The sequence below is a fragment of the Theropithecus gelada genome, chromosome 7b (assembly GCF_003255815.1).
Source record: "Theropithecus gelada isolate Dixy chromosome 7b, Tgel_1.0, whole genome shotgun sequence".
NCBI lineage: Eukaryota > Metazoa > Chordata > Mammalia > Primates > Cercopithecidae > Theropithecus > Theropithecus gelada.
The window spans coordinates 54,035,720-54,057,799 of record NC_037675.1 but is presented as its reverse complement, the minus strand read 5'-3'; the positions used below and the strand labels follow the sequence as shown (position 1 = coordinate 54,057,799).

The 22,080-nt window shown below is 38.1% G+C and overlaps 1 protein-coding gene across 1 annotated transcript in view; it reads right to left on the bottom strand.

Annotated features, from left to right (window-relative positions):
- Nucleotides 1–22,080, bottom strand: part of STYX (serine/threonine/tyrosine interacting protein) — a 53,964-nt gene that overhangs the window by 8,661 nt on the left and 23,223 nt on the right. The window contains exons 3-9 of the mRNA XM_025392328.1: nt 21,278–21,331; nt 16,578–16,675; nt 11,711–11,771; nt 10,938–10,974; nt 10,503–10,542; nt 10,360–10,410; nt 8,628–8,700 (exon numbers count right to left, since the gene is read on the bottom strand). Coding sequence (XP_025248113.1) covers nt 8,628–8,700; nt 10,360–10,410; nt 10,503–10,542; nt 10,938–10,974; nt 11,711–11,771; nt 16,578–16,675; nt 21,278–21,331 — 414 coding nt within the window. The remainder of the gene's footprint in view (nt 1–8,627; nt 8,701–10,359; nt 10,411–10,502; nt 10,543–10,937; nt 10,975–11,710; nt 11,772–16,577; nt 16,676–21,277; nt 21,332–22,080) is intronic.

The following is a 22,080-nucleotide window of genomic DNA, read 5'->3' as shown; positions in this document are numbered from 1 at the left end:
GTAGAGCAATCAACAAGATACAGCCTGTAATCCCAGCACTTTGTGATGCCAAGGTAGGAGGATCACTTGAGTCCAGGAGTTTGAGACCAGCCTGGACAATATGGCAAAACCCTATCTCTACCAAAAATAATTTAAAAAACTAAGTCAGGTGTGTGGCCTCACACCTGTAATCCCAGCACTTTGGGAGGCCAAGGCAGGCAGATAACCTGAGGTCAGGAGTTCCAGACCAGCCTGACCAACATGGTGAAACCCCGTCTCTCTACAAAAAATACAAAAATTAGCTGAGTTTGGTGGCACATGCCTGTAATCCCAGCAACTCGGGAGACTGAGGCAGAAGAATCGCCTGAACCCAGGAGGCAGAGGTTGCAGTGAGCCAAGATCGCGCCATTGCACTCCAGCTTGGGCAACAGAGTGAGACTTCGTCTCAAACAACAACAACAAACAAACAACTTAGCCAGGTGTGGTAGTGTGTACCCATGGTCCCAGCTACTCAGGAAGCTAGGGTGGGAAGATCGCTTGAGCCCAGGAGGTCAAGGCTACAGTGAACCATGATCACACCACTGCACTGTAGCCTGGGTGACAGTGCAAAACCCCTCTCAAAAAACAAAAACACAAAAAACCAGGATACACCTTGATAAAGCATCTTATGGTCATCTAGATGAGGGGTCCCCACCCCTGGACTGCAGACCCCAGAATCAGTCCATCGTCTGTCAGGAACTGGGCCATACAGCAGGAAGCGAGTGGCACTCCACAGAGCATTACCACCTGAGCACTGCCTCCTGTTAGATCAAGAGCAGCATTAGAGTCTTACAGGAGTGCAAACCCTGTGGTAAACCTATCCCTCCCTATGGTATGCGAGGGATCTAGGTTGCACACTCCTTATAATGCCTGATGATCTGAGGTAGAACAGTTTTGTCCTGAAACCATCTCCCCCACCACCCCATCTGCAGAAAAACTGTCTTCCATGAAACTGGTCCTTGGTGCGAAAAAGGTTGCAGACTGCTGATCTAGACAACCTTCTCCTGACACAAATCAATTCACCTAACGGGGGAATCTTAAAATTGGTCTGCCTTCAAACTTTTCTAAAACAATATTTAGGCCAGACGTGGTGGCTCACGCCTATAATACCAACACTTTGGGAGGCCAAGGCGGGCATATCACCTGAGGTCAGGAGTTTGAGACCAGCCTGGCTAACATGGCGAAACCCCATCTCTACTAAAAACATAAAATTAGCTGGGTGTGGTGGCATGTGCCTGTAATCCCAGCTACGCAGGAGGCTGAGGCAGGAGAATCACTTGAACTCGGGAGGTGGAGGTTGCAATGAGCCGAGATTGCACCACTGCACTCCAGCCTGGGCGAAAGAGTGAGACTCCATCTCCAAAAAACCAAAAAAACAAAAAATACTTAATATCAGATCTGTGTACAAAATCACTAGGGAAAAAGTACTAAATAAAAATTTTACATCTAGCCACTGTCATTCAAATATAAGGGCAAGAGAAAAATATTTTCCAATATGCAAAGGGATAGTTTCCACGGGAATATAGTTTCCATGAACTATCCTTAACAATAATACTCAAAGTCCAAGAGTTTAATAAAGACACTGGGACAGGTAATAGGATTGGCTGAATCTTACTGAAATATAGGATTAAGGGCTGGGCACTGTGGCTCACGCCTGTAATCCCAGCACTTCGGAGGCCGAAGCGGGTGGATCACATGATCTCAGCAATTCGAGACCATCCTGACCAACATGGTGAAACCCCGTCTCTACCAAAAATACAAAAATTAGCTGGATATGGTGACATATATCTGTAATCCCAGCTACTCGGGAGGCTGAGGTGTGTGAATCATTCAAACCCAGGAGGCAAAGGCTGCAGTGAGCCGAGATCACACCACTGTACTCCAGCCTGGGCAGTAGAGTGAGACTTATCTCAAAAAAAAAAAAAAAAAAAAGGAAAAGTCAATAAATAAAACCTTAAAAATTATGTAACAAACATAAACACATCAAAAACTTTTAAACTATAAAAAGAAGTTTAAAAAAAAGGATCCTTTTAACACAGAAAGCATAATATGAAATAATGTAAGATTGTACCTGTCATTTTCAGTAAATGAAAGTGTATTCACCTATTAGAAAACAGATGATACCAGATTTAATAGCAAAACTCAATCCTAGACAATATTGAGGAAAAGCATCTAAAATCAAGTGATTTAGAAACAGAGCACCAAATCATGAATGAACTTCCATTCACAATTGCTTCAAAGAGAATAAAATACCTAGGAATCCAACTTACAAGGGATGTAAAGGACCTCTTCAAGGAGAACTACAAACCACTGCTCAGTGAAATAAAAGAGGACACAAACAAATGGAAGAACATACCATGCTCATGGATAGGAAGAATCAATATCATGAAAATGGCCATACTGCCCAAGGTAATTTATAGATTCAATGCCATCCCAATCAAGCTACCAATGAGTTTCTTCACAGAATTGGAAAAAACTGCTTTAAAGTTCCTATGAAACCCAAAAAGACCCCACATTGCCAAGACAACCCTAAGTCAAAAGAACAAAGCTGGAGGCATCACGCTACCTGACTTCAAACTATACTACAAGGCTACAGTAACCAAAACAGCATGGTACTGGTACCAAAACAGAGATGCAGACCAATGGAACAGAACAGAGCCCTCAGAAATAATACCACACATGTACAGCCATCTGATCTTTGACAAACCTGACAAAAACAAGAAATGGGGAAAGGATTCCCTATTTAATAAATGGTGCCAGGAAAATTGGCTAGCCATAAGTAGAAAGCTGAAACTGGATCCTCTCCTTACTCCTTATACGCAAATTAATTCAAGATGGATTAGAGACTTAAATGTTAGACCTAATACCATAAAAACCCTAGAAGAAAACCTAGGGAATACCATTCAGGACATAGGCATGGGCAAGGACTTCATGTCTAAAACACCAAAAGCAATGGCAACAAAAGTGAAAATTGACAAATGGAATCTAATTAAACTAAAGAGCTTCTGCACAGCAAAAGAAACTACCATCAGAGTGAACAGGCAACCTACAGAATGGGAGAAAATTTTTGCAATCTACTCATCTGACAAAGGGCTAATATCCAGAACCTACAAAGAACTCAAACAAATTTACAAGAAAAAAACAACCCCATCAAAAAGTGGGCAAAGGATATGAACAGACATTTCTCAAAAGAAGACATTCATACAGCCAACAGACACATGAAAAAATGCTCGTCATCACTGGCCATGAGAGAAATGCAAATCAAAACCACAATGAGATACCATCTCATATCAGTTAGAATGGCAATCATTAAAAAGTCAGGAAACAACAGGTGCTGGAGAGGATGTGGAGAAATAGCAACACTTTTACACTATTGGTGGGACTGTAAACTAGTTCAACCATTATGGAAAACAGTATGGCGATTCTTCAAGGATCTAGAACTAGAAGTACCATATGACCCAGCCATCCCATTACTGGGGATATACCCAAAGGATTATAAATCATGCTGCTATAAAGACACATGCACATGTATGTTCACTGCGGCACTATTCACAATAGCAAAGACTTGGAATCAACCCAAATGTCCATCAGTGACAGACTGGATTAAGAAAATGTGGCACATATACACCATGGAATACTATACAGCCATAAAAAAGGATGAGTTTGTGTCCTTTGTAGGGACATGGATGCAGCTGGAAACCATCATTCTCAGCAAACTATCGCAAGAACAGAAAACTAAACACTGCATGTTCTCACTCATAGGTGGGAATTGAACAATGAGATCACTTGCACTCGGGAAGGGGAACATCACACACCAGGGCCTATTATGGGGAAGGGGGAGGGGAGAGGGATTGCATTGGGAGTTATACCTGATGTAAATGATGAGTTGATGGGTGCAGTACACCAACATGGCACAAGTATACATATGTAACAAACCTGCACGTTATGCACATGTACCCTAGAACTTAAAGTATAATAATAATAATGAAAAAAAAAGCAAGCTTGAAGGCAAAGGAATGGGAAAACTCAAAAGGCAAATGCAAGCAAACAGAAAGAGTAGGATTTACAATATTAAACCAGGTTAATTGCAAGGTAAAATAACCGAAATCTGTCCGGGCGCAGTGGCTCACACCTGTAATCCCAGCACTTTGGGAGGCTGAGGTGGGCGGATCGTGTCAGGAGTTCAAGACCAGCCTGGCCAACATGTTTCGTGAAACCCCGTCTCTACTAAAAATACAAAAATTAGCCGGGCTTGGTGACGCATGCCTGTAATCCCAGCTACTTGGGAGGCTGAGGCAGAAGAATCGCTTGAACCCAGGAGGCAGAGGTTGCAGTGAGCCGAGATTGCACCACTGCACTTCAGCCTGGGCAACAGAGAAAGACTCTGTCTAAAAAAAAAAACAAACAAAAAAACCCCCAAAAAACCGTGAAATTTAAATAGGGTACAACTAAAATAAAAACCTAACTTGAATTTCTATGTACCAAATAGTAAGTACAGAAAACAAACTTGCAAAACCAAAAAAGTGGAAAGAAAAAGTAAACATAAAAATAAGGAAAAAATAAAAATATAGTAATAGATTCCAGTTCACTGATTTCAGCCCAAGACAGATCAAGTGGACAAACACATTTAACTTTATCCCCTGAAAACAGAATACATCTTCTTTTCAAATGCCCATAAAATTCATGACAACAACTACATATTAAACCACAAAGAAAACATCAAAAACAATGTACTAAAAAACATTCTCTGATTACAATAAAACTAAATATGAAAATTAAAAATTTTGAAACCCAGTCACCTATACAATTAAAAAAAAACTCAACATATATTAAATTTAAAAAAAAAACCAAAACTGAAATCACAGAATATCAAGCGGTAACAATAAAAATAATGCCGATGAGAATCTGCAGCATGCGAGTAACACAATGCAAAGAGGATAATTAGTGGCCTTGAATTTTTGAAAGAATAAAAAGAAACCAAGTTTTCAATTCAGGAAATTCACAACCGCAGCAGCAAACAACACTAAAGCAAAGTACCAAGCAAGCAGAAATTAGAATTCAGAAAAATGGCATGGACTAACCAGATGAAGAAAAAAAATAATAGAACCAAAAGATATTAAAGTACAAGATACTATTTTCCTTAACTCTATGTAGAACTCTTATGAAATCGATGATTACACAGAAGATCATAAATACTTCCAAAGTGACCTGAGGAGTATCGGACAATCAAACCAGGCCAGGAACAGTGGTTCGCACCTGTAACCTCAGCACTTTGGGAGGCCAAGGTGGGCGGATCACCTGAGGTCCGGAGTTTGAGACCAGCCTGGCCAATATGGTGAAACCTCGTCTCTACTAAAAACACAAAAATTAGCCAGGCGTGGTGGCAGGCACCTGTAATCCCAGCTATTCTGGAGGCTGAGGCAGCAGAATCACTTGAACCCAGGAGGCGGAGGTTGCAGTGAGCTAAGATTGCACCACTGCAGTCCAGCCAGGGCAACAGAGCACAAGACTCTACCTCAAAAAAAAAAAAAAAAAAAGAAAAAAGAAAAAAAAAGAAAGAAAAGAAAACCAAACTGATACGCCGAACGAAGAATGTTGTCTGAGAATTGGTCTACTGTCAAAATATATGAATGAATGAAATAATGAATAACTGAATTAGATAAAACATTATGGTCAGATAATGCACAGGTGCCATATACTAATGCATTAAGAGACAAGTAACTCCAATCTAATCTAAATTGATCTATGGCACAAAGAGAAACGGAAAGTTTCCATTAAAAAATGAGAACACTGATAGAGACAGTAAAACCAGAATAGAAAAAAAAAAAAAAAAAGACAAACCAATTTACTATTTAACTGATGCCAAAATCCTGAAAAAAAAAAAAAAAGATTAGCAAATACAATCCAGCAGTACATTAAGAAAACAGTGTATCACAACCAAGTGGGATCCATTGCTGGACCAAAAGGATGATTCAATATTAGGAAATCTAATCTAATGTGATCCAGTAACTCAAGTCACCATATTAACAGCTCAAAAACTAGAACTAGCACTTTAAAAAAGAAAACTTCAGATCTCTAAAGGACACACCAGAATTTGTTATAAAGAACCGAGATGGCACCATCGCACTCCAGCCTGGGTGACAGAGTAAGACTCCATCTCAAAAAAAAAAAAAAAAAAAAAATCATTTTTGGCTACTGAGGTTATTTAGGGTAGGAGGAAATAGGCACTCCTTGTTTCCTGGTGGTATAAAGTTTATATTATTTCATCTTTTTTGGAGGCAATCTGGAAACATCTATCAAATTTCAGATGCACTGGAACCCACCAATTCCACTTCAGTTACCTTACAGGTGTATTCACACAGATATACCTATCAGGATCTTTCCAATATTCTTTTTTTTTTTTTTGACACAGAGTTTCGTTCTTGTTGCCCAGGCTGGAGTGCAATGGCGTGATCTCGGCTCACCACAACCTCCGCCTCCCAGGTTCAAGCGATTCTCCTGCCTCAGCCTCCCGAGTAGCTGGGATTACAGGCATGCATCACCACGCCCAGCTAATTTTGCAGTTTTAGTAGAGATGGGGTTTCCCCATGTTGGCCAGGCTGGTCTTCAAACTCCTGACCTCAGGTGATCCACTCACCTCGGCCTCCCAAAGTGCTGGGATTACAGGCGTGAGCCACTGTGCCAGAACAATTTTCTTAAACATATGCATATACTGCTCTTTCAAATACAAAAATTAATTTTAAAAAAGAATGTTTTTGCCGGGCGTGGTGGCTCAAGCCTGTAATCCCAGCACTTTGGGAGGCCGAGACGGGCGGATCACGAGGTCAGGAGATCGAGACCATCCTGGCGAACACGGTGAAACCCTGTCTCTACTAAAAATACAAAAAACTAGCCGGGTGTGGTGGCGGGTGCCTGTAGTCCCAGTTACTCGGGAGGCTGAGGCAGGAGAATGGCGTGAACCCGGGAGGCGGAGCTTGCAGTGAGCTGAGATCCGGCCACTGCACTCCAGCCTGGGCGGCAGAGCGAGACTCCGTCTCAAAAAAAAAAAAAAGAATGTTTTTACACATTTAAAAACAAGAGTATAATTGGATTGTTTGTAACACAAAGGATAAATGATTGAGGGGATGGATACTCTGTTTTTCCATGATGTGATTATTACACATTGCATGCCTGTGTCAAAATATCTAATGCACCCATGTATATACCTACTATGTATCCACAAAAAAAGAAAAGCTTAAAAAATAATTTTAAGGCCAGGCGCGGTGGCTCAAGCCTGTAATCCCAGCACTTTGGGAGGCCGAGACAGGCGGATCACGAAGTCAGGAGATCGAGACCATCCTGGCGAACACAGTGAAACCCCGTCTCTACTAAAACTACAAAAAACTAGCCGGGCGAGGTGGCGGGCGCCTGTAGTCCCAGCTACTCAGGAGGCTGAGGCAGGAGAATGGCGTAAACCCGGGAGGCGGAGCTTGCAGTGAGCTGAGATCCAGCCACTGCACTCCAGCCTGGGCGACAGAGCGAGACTCCATCTCAAAAAAAAAAAAAAAAAAAAATTTTTTTTTTAAATGAAAAAAACAATGTTCTCTACAACATGGTAAAAGGCAAAGAAACTTATAAAGTCAGAAGACAAACATTTTACATGAATAGGCTGAACACAGATGACACTGTTTCTCTTTTGAATGTAGTAAAAATTAAAAGTAAAAATTAAAATAAAATTTAAACCTTGGTAACTACAACAATATATTTTGTAATAAATATTCTTGATGTTGAAATATGAGCTTTATTCCTACATAACTGGATGTAATCAGCTAGAGTACATTCTGCAGCCTATGATTTGGCCTCTTGGAATAAACTGAATAACCTGGTCTAATCAGATTAATTCAGATTTATTGTCTTCTTCAGTGCATCTGCCAGGCATCAACAAAATATGAAACAACATGGAAAAGATAAACATATAATGGAAAAAGCTGTTACAGTTAGTATACTTAGAATCAAAACTGTCTTATGCTCTGTGTGATCAAAATGAAGAAAAAAAATCAAAGACATTTCTAACAGCCATTATTTTACCTTAGATTTGATAATGTATCTTTAACCCTTTTTTCTTGGTAATGCCAGCTTTTAAGAAAAAAAATTTTTTTTTAATTTTTTAGGGATGGGGTCTCACTCTGTAGGCCAGGCTGGAGTGCAATGGCACAATCACTGTTCACTGTAGCCTCAAACTCCTGGGCTCAAGCAATCCTCCCATCTTAGCCTCTTGAGTAGCTGAGACCACAGCCATGCACCACCATGACTGGCTAATTTTTGTTTATTTTTTATTTTTTAGAGATTGGGTATCACTTTGTGGCCCAGGTTGATCTCATACTTCTGGCTTCAAGTGATCCAAACGCCTTGTTTTCCCACAGTGCTGGGATTACAGACAGGTATGAGCCACCACACCCATTCAAGAAAATTCTTCTAAATAGAGATATAAACTTGAATAAAGGATCAAAATAGTCAGATTATGGCAATTTTAAGTATTTACAAAGTAAATTGTACACCTAAATTACATGTACAAAGGATTTTATATCTTACTTTCCAACTGCCTTAAAGAGGAAGAAAAGAGAAGTTACCTGAAGTTGATGGACAAATCCAGCATTAGGATTAATACAAAATCTTCTTTCTTGAACATAAGCAAAAGCATCTCTGAAAACAGAAAAGAATATTAATGTGACAGCATTACTTAATGAAGAGTCTAATAACACCTACCTTGGGAAACTACTATGAATAGGAGATAAGTGTAAAGTGGCCAGGTGCAGTGGCTCATGCCTGTAACCCCAATCCTTTGGGAGGCCAACACAGGAGGACTGCTTGAAGCCAGGACTTTGAGACCAGCCTGGGCATTGTAGTCAGACCCCATCTCTACAAAAAACTTAAAAATTAGCCAGGCACAGTGATGTGGTATAGTCCTAGCTTCTTGAGAGGCTGAGGTGGGAGGACTGCTTGAGCCCTGGAGTCTAAGGCTACAGTGAGCTATGATTGTGCCACTATACTCCAGCCTGAGAAACAGAGGAAGACCCTGTCTCTAAAATAAATATATAAAATGTAAGCATTTTGTGCATGTTAAATGCTTATAAAATGTAAGCATTTTGTACAAGTTCAAGCTCAAAATATTATCACTAAAGAGGTTTACTTTTGCTGTTATGAGGCTTAAATTAGATAAAAGTGCCTATAATAGTACTGAGCTCACAGCAAAGACCCAATAAATACAAGTTATTTCCAACATTAATGTTCTGACAAAATTCCAAATAAAAAGAATATATACAACATAAAGTCCATCAATACATGTTCAATCTTTTTGCAATTAAATATTTGTATTCAGGCCGGGCGCAGTGGCTCACCCCTGTAATACCAGCACTTTGGGAGGCTGAGGTTGGCGGATCACAAGGTCAAGAGATCGAGACCATCCTGGCCAACACGGTGAAACTCCGTCTCTAATAAAAATACAAAAATTAGCTGGGCATGGTGGCGTGCACCTGTAGTCCCAGCTACTAGGGAGGCTGAGGAAGGAGAATTGCTTGAATCTGGGAGGCGGAGGTTGCAGTGAGTCGAGGTCATGCCACTGCACTCCAGCCCGCCAATAGAGCAAGACTCTGTCTCAATTATATTATATAATTATAAATTATATAATAAATATAATTTATTTATTATAAATAAATATTTGTATTCAAATAATATTCTTTTAAGAATAGATATTTTTAAGCAAAGTTTTCCGTTCTAATTTAAATATAAAAGGGACTGAAATAGAAAAAGGTGTCAATGATTACTACAAGATTTCTAATTTGTAGAACAAGAAAAACTGAGAAAGGAAATACTGTACACTGGCCAGGCTTTTGCTTTGTCTTGGGGTAAGAGGCTCATGACCACCCCCATCTTTTAAAAAATCTATATAGAATGCTTGGAAAAGATAATTTTTGATAAGAAAGATTACTCTGAATTACAAAGAGATGCTGCAAACAATTCCTAGGTAATTTTTCATCCAACTATTGTTAAAGTAGAACATGACAAATTAGCCTTTTAAATAAGGCAAGTACTAACATTTGTGTTCAGGAGTTTTTATACGCAGACCAACCAATTCTCTTGTCGTAAGTAGTTTTTCATAGGATTTCCATATTAGCCTATGCATATCTATACAACTAGATAAATTAGGTTGAGACTAACCATAGAATAAGGGCCTGCCTAATCAAACATGACTACATGAAAAATAATCAGGGGAATAAGAACTTCAAACTTCCAAACCATTCCCATTAAGCTTCATTTTAATGAGAATTTAAACTGTGGCTAGGTTTTAGGGTATTTTCTTACCTGTACTTCATTCCAAATGTTTCCATAATGTACGCAATAACAAAGGCTGCACTGAAGAGGGGGAAATAATTTTAGAAAACAACCAGAAAATACAACTCATTAATTAAATGTTACAGAAAGAAAGATTATTTCTAACTTCATACCTTCTGGAGATCCCTGCATTTCCATGCACAAGAACTTTTCCTGAAAAACATGAATTCGTTATTCTAATAGAAAAACACCTGAGTCAGCAGCTGAAATATATTGAAACCACAGTAAAGTAACTCCTTCCTTATATACTATAATCGTTTGGATGTTTATTTTCAAATCTTTACAATTTGTTATTATTAGCTGTGTAGAGAATATACCAGACTCTTATTAAAGAAATTGAAAGCTCACAGAGAATTTGAAAACAGTCTACAGGGATACTCCAGAAAGCCTATCCAAATGAAACAAGTAATTGGGAAAATAAAAATTTGGGAGTAAGCTACTACATGTAATTGTAACTTCCATATCCTGCATTTAAGACAAATACCAACTAAAAAATTAACAAATAATCAAAATATAAACATTAGTTAAGGAAAAGAAATATTATTTACCTCCTGTTTGTAAGCTCCCATCAATAAATTCCTTAGTCTGGAGGCAAAAGACATGTGGATTAATGTAAGCATAAAATAAATGCATATAATGAAATAAAATGAAACCTATTGAAAACAATTTCCTAATTTATAGGTATAAAAATTATCTTAATTCACAAATTTCCAAAATGCTACAAATAATTGTCTTGTAGTAGACAAGTCCAAAAAAAAAAAAAAAAAAGAAGCCAAAATTTAATTTGAATCTAATATATTCACAATATGATTCCTCAAATTTCTGGAGATCATAAAAAAATTTTCTACAAATAATTCATTTTTTTAAAAAACACAATCACATAATTTTCAGTCACAGCAAAGTAAAAGTAGTAAGCTTTACAAGCACAATTAAAGGGGCTGGGTGTGATGGCTCACACCTGAAATCCCAGTACTTTGGGAGGCTGTGGCGGGCGGATCACCTGAGGTCAGGAATTCGAGACCAGCCTGATCAACACAGAGAAACCCCGTCTCTACCAAAAATACAAAATTAGTTGGGCATGGTGGCTCATGCCTGTAATCCCAGCCACTTGGGAGGCTGAGGCAGAAAAATCACTTGAACCCAGGAGGCGGAGGTTGTGATGAGCCAAGATTGTGCCATTGCACTCCAGCCTGGGCAACAAGAGTGAAACTCTGTCTCAAAAAAAACAAGAAAAGAAAAGAAAAGAAAAAAGAAGCAGCACAACTAAGAAGTCAAATCATAAATAAATTTAAATGTTATCTTTTAAAATACTGGTACCTACCATAGGGAAAAAACGTATTATATTTTCAACTGGATTATCTGCAATATCCAGGACTAAATATCTGAAAATAGAGTATTTTGTGATAAGCACACTTTAAGTAAAACGCTTAATGTATTTTAAAAAAATAACTCATTATTTCTTGGTAACCATGACAAGAATGCAAAACAACTTTCAAAGTATCATATTCCCAAGAACTGTGTGGTAGATTTTACATTGCTTGAAGGCATTAAAACTTGAAACACCATGTTAACATCTCTGATATTTTAGTATTTAAAAAAATCCATCAGCCTAGGCACAATGGCTCATGCCTGTAATCCCAGCATTTTGGGAGGCCAAGGTGGGAGGATCACTTGAGCCTAGCCTGAGCAACAGAGGGAGACTCCATCTCTAAAAAATATTAAAAAATCGGCTGGGTGTGGTGGTGTGCACCTATAGTCCCAGCTACTCAGGGGGCTGAGGTAGAATTGTGTGAGCCTGGAAGTCAAGGATATAGTAAGCTATGATTGGGCCACTGCACTCCAGCCTAGGCAACAAAGCAAGATTCTTATCTCAAAAATAAATACATATTTTATTGGCATATAATGAACCATCTGGCTAAAACAGAAAAATCACAAGCAGGAAGATACATTCCTCTAGATCAGAGTGGACCTAGAAATAAAGACAAAGGTACCTGTAATCGTTATGTTATTCTTTTATTTCTATCAATTTCTCTAAGACCAGAAGATTGTTCTCTAAGTGGTCCTGTGACCCCTGCTCATAAAACTACAGAGGACATTTCAGAGGAAGTCCAAAGTCTAAAAGAGAAGGAACAAATAAAAACAGAAGGCATGGTCTATGGAACCATGACTCAAACATCCACTGTTTGAACTAATTTTTAGTAAAGCAAAAACAAAAAACAAAAAACAAAAAACAAAAAACCAGCTGAGAGAGCACCTGTCTTGAATTTTATACTTTACAAAATACTTAAAAATAAGGCATTTTTAATATGTTAGCTTGTTTTATTTTGTAAAAAACTTCCATTTCTAAGCATTCCTAAGACCACTGTTTATTAACACAACTATAGGCAATTAGCTAAGTTATTAAACTAGTTTTAAGGACAATTTTGCATTAAAAATTATAGTTCTTCAATGATCAGTTACCCAGTAACAACTTCAAAGAATTCAGGACTTTAATACAGAGAAGCTGAGGCCAAGCATGGTGGCTCACGCTTGTAATCCCAGCACTTTGGGAGGCCGAGGTAGGTGGATTGCCTGAGGTCAGGAGTTCAAGACCAGCCTGGCTAATAAGGTGAAACCCCGTCTCTACTAAAAATATAAAAATTAGCCAGGTGTGGTGGTGCACACCTGTAATCCCAGCTACTCAGGAGGCTGAGGCAGAGAATCACTTAAACTGGGAGGTGGAGGCTGCAGTGGGCTGAAATCGTGCCACTGCACTCCAGCCTGGGTGAAAGAACAAGACTCTGTCTCAAACAAAACAAAACAAAACAAAACAAAACACCGCAGAAGCTAAACCCCAGGATCTGAGGAAAATCCAAGATTTAACCCACAACGATTTCAACAATGACTGTAGCCTGAAGTGATTGGGAATTCCAGTTATATAAAACAATGCTTCAGAGGAAAAATGTTAACTCAGAATGAAATTAAATATTTTAATGCATAACATATTCTGTGTCAAGAACTACTAGTAGAACTACCAATCTCTAAAAACTAGTACTGTAAAAGTTTAAGGAGAAATGGTTCTTCCATTAGGACAAAGAACCTGCACCAACAACATTATAATTTGAACAAAAATTCAGTACACATTAGAAACGAACAGTATGATTTTTTGGTTGGTTTTTTCTTAAGATTAGTTTCACCTTATTCTTAAGGTGATATTAAGAATCATATCTTAATATGATATGATATTATTTTAAAACACAACATTCTCATTTTCTTTAATAATTCTATGCGTATACACATAAATACACATACACAACAGAAAAAGACTTTGGGAGGCCGAGGCAGGCAGATCACCAGGTCAGGAGTTCAAGACAAGCCTGGCCGGCCGGGCGCGGTGGCTCAAGCCTGTAATCCCAGCACTTTGGGAGGCCAAGACGGGTAGATCACGAGGTCAGGAGATCGAGACCATCCTGGCTAACACGGTGAAACCCCGTCTCTACTAAAAATTACAAAAAACTAGCCGGGCGAGGTGGCGGGTGCCTGTAGTCCCAGCTACTCGGGAGGCTAAGGCAGGAGAATGGCGTGAACCCGGGAGGCGGAGCTTGCAGTGAGCCGAGATCCGGCCACTGCACTCCAGCCTGGGTGACAGAGCAAGACTCCGTCTCAAAAAAAAAAAAAAAAAAAAAAAAAAGACAAGCCTGGCCAACATGGTGAAATGCCATCTGTACTAAAAATACAAAAATTAGGCCGGGTGTGGTGGCTCACGCCTGTAATCCCAGCAGTTTGGGAGGCTGAGGTGGGTGGATCAAGAGGTCAGGAGCTCAAGAGCAGCCTGGCCAAGATGGTGAAACCCCGTCTCTACTAAAAAAATTAGCCTGGAGTGGTGGTGGGCGCCTGTAATCTCAGCTACTTGGGCGGCTGAGGCCGAGAATTGCTTAAACCTGGGAGGCGGAGGATGCAGTGAGCTGAGATCACGCCATTGCATTCCAGCCTGCGCAAAAGAGCAAAACTCCATCCAAAACACAACAAAAAAAAATTAGCCGGGAGTGGTGGTGTGCGCCTGTAATCCCAGCTACTCAGGAGGCTGAGGCAGGAGAATTGCTTGAACCCAGGAGGCGGAAGTTGCAGTGAGCCAAGATCATGCTGCTGCACTCCAGCCTGGGTGACAGAGTGAGACTCCATTTCAAAAAAAAAAAACCATGAAAGAAAAATATGTCCCTCTACCATCACAGGCCCTGAATTTCCCTTCTTAGAAGCAATCACTATGAAGTCTCTAGCCTGTTGGTCCAGAAATTTTCTATGTATATACAAGAATAAATATACTTAATGTAGTATATATATATTTACTCAACACATTGCGAATATATACACCTTGTTCCACACTCTGCTTTGTTCATGCAATGCATTATTTTGGAGATCATCCCAAATCCAAACACATAGATATATCACATTCTTTTTCATGGTTACATGGTATTCTATTATATGTTCAAACAATGTATTTTAGAGTATGTATATAGATATATATAGATTGGTTTCATTTTAAAAATAAAGCAAAGAATTAAATTTTTTTTTTTTTGAGACAGAGTCTCACTCTGTCGCCAGGCTGGAGTGCAGTGGGAAATCTCGGCTCACTGAAATCTCTGCCTCCCGGGTTCAAGTGATTCTCCTGCCTCAGCCTCCTGAGTAAATGGGACTACAGGCGCACGCCACTATGCCCAGAAAATTTTTGTATTTTTAGTAGAGACAGGGTCTCTCTATGTTGGCCAGGATATTCTTGATCTCTTGACCTCATGATCCACCCCCCTCAGCCTCCCAAAGTACTGGGATTATAGGTGTAAGACACTGCACCCAGCTTTTTTTTTTTTTTTGAGATGGAGTCTTGCTCTGTCGCCCAGGCTAGAGTGCAGTGGCATGATCTTGGCTCACTGTAACCTCTGCCTCCCGGGTTCAAGCAATTCTCCTGCCTCAGTCTCCTGAGTTGCTAGGACCACAGGAATGTGCCACCACGCTCAGGTAATTTTCGCTTTAGTAGAGATGGGGTTTCACCACATTGGCCAGGCTGGTCTTGAACTCCTGACCTCAGGTGATCTGCCCACCTCGGCCTCCCAAAATGCTGGGATTACAGGCATGAGCCACTGCGCTGGCCTAAAATATTTTTAACATATATACTTTTACATAGATATTGAAGGAAGAAGCTGCCTCCTCAGAGAGGAGCATGGTGGTTTGGGTTTAGAGGAGAAAAAGTAGAGTTTTTGTACCAGGTGTAACATACTCTATTTTAAAAACGAAGTTAAAAAATAAAGAACATTAAAAACCATTACATGCTCAACTGAACTTGTAAGATAAATAAGAACATCAAATGAGATGCCACTTTTACTCCATTAGACTTTGAGACTCTCCAAAATGTTTCATAATTCCATCTTGGAGAGATACCAAGGGAAGAGTCACTCTCATATACTTGACAGTGGGAATGTAAACTGATACAATGCACTGGAAAACAATCTGCAACATCTATCAAAATTTAAAATATTCATAATCATATCCAGCAATTCTACAAATTTGCCCTATCAATATGCTCACGTATAAATTGAGTAATATGTACAATGATAGTCACTATATGCTATACATATTAGTATAAGGCCAGAAACAATCTAAATGTCCAACAGACTGAATAAATTTTAGTATAGCCATACAGTGGATTATAATGCAACTTAAAAAGAATAAGCAGTTTGATATACATACTGATATAAACCAATCTCCAAAAAATACAAAGTAAAAAAAAAAAAAAGGCAATGTAAAAAACAAAAGTTTATCTATAAGAATATGCTCATAAATTTAACCTAACACTGGAAAGCTACCCAATAAAGAGGTAATAGTAGATGTCGTTTCCCTGTACCTATCCCTAGATACTCAATTCCTTTATCCCTCAAGAGATAAAATAATGTATACTGAAATCTACTTTTCAGTATATGTTATTTTAAAATTCTTTTTAATTTTTACTTTCCAAGAAACTTCTTGACAATATACACTATTTTGAACCTTTAGAATTCTGCATTATGGGCATAAATTATTTAAGTATTTTAAGTAAAATTTATTGTAAAAAACTATGTACTGTATGACCCATTTTTTATATACAGAAAAAACTGATGGTACAAAACCTGAAATGAAACTTCAATACGTGTTTTACAAATCATAGCAATAATTCTTACCTAAATAACTGCTGAAAGTTTGGTTTAATAAAGTTTGCTTCAATATTTTGTCGTATGCATATTATATGGGTTATTCCATGTTTCTGTAGTATAGGTAGCTGTAAAAAAAAAGCAGGGGGAGGACAGGGAAGATGAATATTTTAAAATATCAAACATCCTCTTACTATATAACACAGATGTTTGAAAATACACAGAACCCAAGTCTCTGCTTAAGTCCAGGGGATTAAAGCTAATTTTATAATATACCTGAAGTGGGTAGCAAGATATTTCAATGATTCAAGACTAACACACTAATGTCCTCAAAAAGTTAACAGGGATATTTCATACCTATAATTTTAGAGCTTAATGGAGCCTTTATGCAAGATGTTTGGCATAGCACCTGGGACACACAGCAAGTGTTTAATAAATGGTAGTTATATATACTGACTGCAATCTTTATTCTTTAGAGGGGACTACTAAGACATAAAACAGTTACATTACCAAATACTTGGACATCACTGACCTAGTTAACAGCAGTACCTGAGCCCAAATCTCTAGACAACTCCTTGCCTCTCCCAGTATACTTTAAGAGTCAGAATTAATTTACATACTTCACATAATCTAGTTAACCTTTCACCATTTAAAAATTTTCCTGAAGTTAAAAATGGCAACTTCAATGGCGTGTTATTATATTCCATACAGGTTGAGTATCCCTTATCCAAAATGCTGGTCCCAAGATAGGACCATAAGTGTTTCAGATTTCAGATTTTGAAATATTTGCCTTGGCTGGGCGCAGTGGCTCATGCCTATAATCCCAGCACTTTGGGAGGCTGAGGCAGACGGATCACGAGGTCAGGAGATCAAGACCATCCTGGCTAACACAGTGAAACCCCGTCTCTACTAAATATACAAAAAATTAGCCGGGCGAGGTGGTGGGCGCCTGTAGTCCCAGCTACTCGAGAGGCTGAGGCAGGAGAATGGCATGAACCCAGGAGGCGGAGCTTGCAGTGAGCCAAGATCGCGCCACTGCACTCCAGCCTGGGCGACAGAGCGAGACTTTGTCTCAAAAAAAAAAAAAAAAAAGAAATATTTGCCTATACATAGTGAGATGTCTTGGGGATAGGATCCAAGTTTAAACACAAAATTCATTTATGCTTTATACACACCACATACACATACTCTGAAGGTAATTTCATACAGTCATTTGGTGCATGAAACAAAATTTTGACTGTGACCCATTACATGGGGACAGGTGTGGAGTTCACTTGTGCTTTCATGCTGAAACTCAAAAAGTTTCACTTTGGAGCATTTCAGATTTTTCAGATTAGGGATACTCAACCTGTAGTGCTTTTGGCTCCATACTTAAAAGCAATTTAACATGACAATTCTAGAAATTACCAAAAAATAAATTTTCATTTGCAAGTGATTATAAGTTTAAGTGAGTTTATAGATGTTATTTTATTAACTAGAGCATTAAGTTCCTTGACAGAAAAGATTTGTATTTGTTCACTGATACACAGTATGTGTAAAGTGTATAATACAATCACTTAAGTATCAAGTATGTATAACTAGTTAAGTGTTCAATAATTATCTGTTCAATAAATGAACTAACAAATCACAATGGCAAGAGAATCAGATAACCTTGAATTTCCTGACACATTCAGTTTAAAATCCTATATATTTAATTCCCATTTCCTGCATTTTAAATAGTACAAAACAGTAGCACTAATAATTCATGAGCAAAGTAAAAAAATAATAATTTATGTGTTATGAACTAAATGTTTGCATCACCTCAAATTCATATGTTGAAATCCTTACCCCCAAGATATGATGGTGGAGTCTCTGGGAGGTAATCAGTTTTAAATTGAGGTCAAGAGGGTAGAAACCTCCATGACAGGATCTGTACCCTTATAAGAGGCAAGAACTCGTTCTCTTGGCTGTGTGAGGATACAGCAAGAAGGGAGGGATCTGCAAACCAGCAAGAGGGTCCTCACCAGAGCCGGACCATGACTGTGGACTTCCCAGCCTCCAGAACTCAGAGAAATAATCGTCTGTTGTTTAAGCCACCCTGTCTATGGTATTTTGTTTGAGCAGCCTGAGCTAAGACAATATAATTTTCAAGTTTTAAGTTTTAATTTCTGCAGCAAGTTTTATGTCAGCATAGATTAGAATTCAATTATCTTTGTATTTGAGTATAACCTGAGTTAGGGAAAGTGAGATAAGCATTTAGTAAGCTTAATAATTAACCAATGTTCTATATTGAGACTTGTGCCAATTCCACAACAAATTCAAAATTAAGTCCTTCGTGTATACTTGATGACCTATGGATTTTTCTTATCTACTTTATGAATGTGAGAAAGTACAAGATGATGCACATAATTATGTATAAATATGCTTAAACAAGCTTTGAAGGCCCATTAGACTACTACTAAGTAAAAATAAACTATCAAAATAGAGCCCTAATGTAACAGCGAATAGAATTATTTTGTACTTTTCAAAGGCAGTTGCTTTTGCACCAACCTAATATAAAGCAAATTATGATCTTACCTCACATTTAAAAACAACAGAAAAACTTTACAAAAAGAAATAGTTTACTAGTTACAAAGGCCCTAAATTTGACTCTTTTATTTAAACTGTATTTGAATTTAATAAAAGATATACTTAAGTAAATGTGGCCAGGCATGTGGTCATGCCTGTAATCCCAGTGCTTTGGGAGGCTAAGGTGGGAGGATCACTTCAAGCCAGGAATTTGAGACTAGCCTGGGTAACACAGCCAGACCCCACCTCTAGAAAAAATTTGAGAATTAAGCCAGGCATGGTGGTGTGTGCCTGTAGTCTTAGCTACTTCGGAGGCTGGGGCAGGAAGACAGCTTGAGCCCAGGAGTTTGAGGTTACAGTGAGCTATGAGAGTACACCACTGTATTCCAGCCTGGGTAACAGAGCGAGACCCCACTCCTCTCTCACAAAATAATAATAACAATAAATGAGTGTTTAAAAAGGAGTTTATCCATTTAGGTTTATCTCCATTATTATTTTTTGTTGTTGTTTTCAGATAATGCTATGAAAGCAAATATGGGCTATATTATGGTTACCTAGGGTGGGAAATATAAAATACTGCCATAGAGGCTTTTTCTCTGTCTAATAAGACCATGGTGACATTTCAAGAGAAGAAGTTTTGAAGAACTAGACCTTTTTTGGTGTGTGTTTTTGTTTCGTTTTGAGACAAAGTCTCACTCCGTCAACCAGGCTGGAGTACAGTGGTGCCATGTTGGCTCACTGCAACCTCTACCTCCCAGGTTCAAGCAATTCTCGTGCCTCAGCCTCGCAAGTAGCTGAGATTACAGACACGTACCACCATAACCAGCTAATTTATGTATTTTTAGTAGAGACGGGGTTTTGCCATGTTGGCCAGGCTGGTCTCAAACTCCTGGCCTCATGTAATCTGCCTGCCTCAGCCTCCCATTGAGGAGACAGATCTTTAAACAAATACTTTAATGTGATAAATACTGTATGTATATTTATAAAGTACAATGGAAATTTTAAAAATGAAAATTATCTAAAACGATCTGGAAGACTAGTACTTGGTGAATAGCAAATTATATGGACAATAACCTTGTTTACATCAGTCTTTTACAAAATAAATTATAGCTATGTCTATAGTTACCTGCCCTGTCCTTTCCCTAGTACTTACTTTTACTAACTCCCTATCTTTCCAACTAAGCAGAAAGTCATCAGGATGTCCAGGTTTACTCTTAGCCATGTTTCAGCAGTCAAAAAAACCTTCAAGTTTCAAAATCAATGACCTTTTAAAACCGGTTAAATTCCTAAGAACATCATTTTAAATTACAGAGATATCAAACACAATTTAAGTATACTGACTTCTGAACAGGCAAAGTATTGGGGAAAGACATTTGTGGTACGTTTCATATTGTAACTCAAAGAGAATTAGTAGCACTGAATCTTTTAGAAGTGGCAAGAACATATTAAAATGAGATCTACCTATTTTAACTGCAACTGAGTAAGTCCATTAAAGTTTGACTATGTAGAATATCTATAAAGATTGAATATCCCTTATCTAAAATGCCGGGGACCAGAAGTATTTCAGAGTTTGTATTTTTCTGTTTGTTTTGCATATTTGCATTATACTTATAATTGAGCATTCCTAATCCAAAAATCCAAAATCTGAAATACTGCAAGGAGGATTTCCTTCGAGTGACATACTGGTGCTCAAAAAGTTTCAAATTTCAGATCAGGGATACCAACCAGCCCTCTAAAGTCTGGCTGGCAAAACAACTAAGGTGAATCACTTTCAGTTAACACACACAGTCTTACCCTTGATAAGGAAGGTTTAACTAAACATAGAAATTCCTTATTTTGGGCTTTAAGTATACCTCATATTGTTCTGAAGCTATGATTAGCAATTACAGATGTCTAGTATTTTAGAGAGTAAATAAGTTATTAAAGGTCAGTTATCTGGTAAATCTTTCAAACATACAAATTTCATGAGGAAAAAACAAAAACTATGTGATTTGTGGTGAAACACTTGAGAACTACTGGTCTAGTAAAATAAGGAAAGAGGAAGGTACTCCAAAGTGACAATCACTGTTAACAGACAGTACTTGTGGATGCTCCCTAAAATAAAACTCTTTATTGCCAAAAAACTTACCCAAGAAAAGTTGGTTAATAAAAGTCTCTCTTGGTGAATCTAACAAAGTTCATACCTTGCTTTTCATAGCAGATGAGTATGGGCCTAAGAACAATCCAGGTAAAATTTCCTAGAAAAAAAAAAAATTGAGGTATTTACCATCAGCAATTTAAATCTATAAGACTATGTACCATATAACTGAATTTGTAGGGTGTTTTCATAGTTGTTAAAACAATTTGCTTAAAAGCTTGTTATTTAGGGAGCATTTCCTATCCACGATGAGCAAATGATTGGGTAGAGAAATGCAGGCATGCTTTATAATATCGAATAAGACACTCAAGTTTTATTTAAACAGCTTTATTTTATATCAACAGCTCTGAAAAGTTGGATATGTGAACTTATAGAGCTTTTTATAAGCAGTTTGGATGGAATTAGTACATTGTAATGTTGCGTTTTAGATTAATAAAATCTTTTAAATTTTACTTCTATTATCTGCTAAAATCTGGAAATAAAATAGGCATAAAGGAAATCATCCTTTTAAACCTACACAAAACCTTATTTGGCCAAATCGAAAGCAGCACAAGATACAACAAGATTGGAACTATTATCTATTTTTTTAATCTTTTTTTTTTTTTCTTTAAAAACAGAGATGAAGTCTCAGTATGTTGCCCAGGCTGATAAGGAACTCCTGGGCTCAAGTGATCCTTCTGCCTCAGCCTCCCAAACTGCTGGAATTACAGACATGAACTCCTGTGCCCGACCTAAAACTATTATCTATAGTTGATAGAAGCAAATTATTACTGTAACATAAAAAGTCCAAATTCAAATATTTGCCAGTTGACAAAATTTCAACAATTTAAATATGTACCTTCCAGAAGC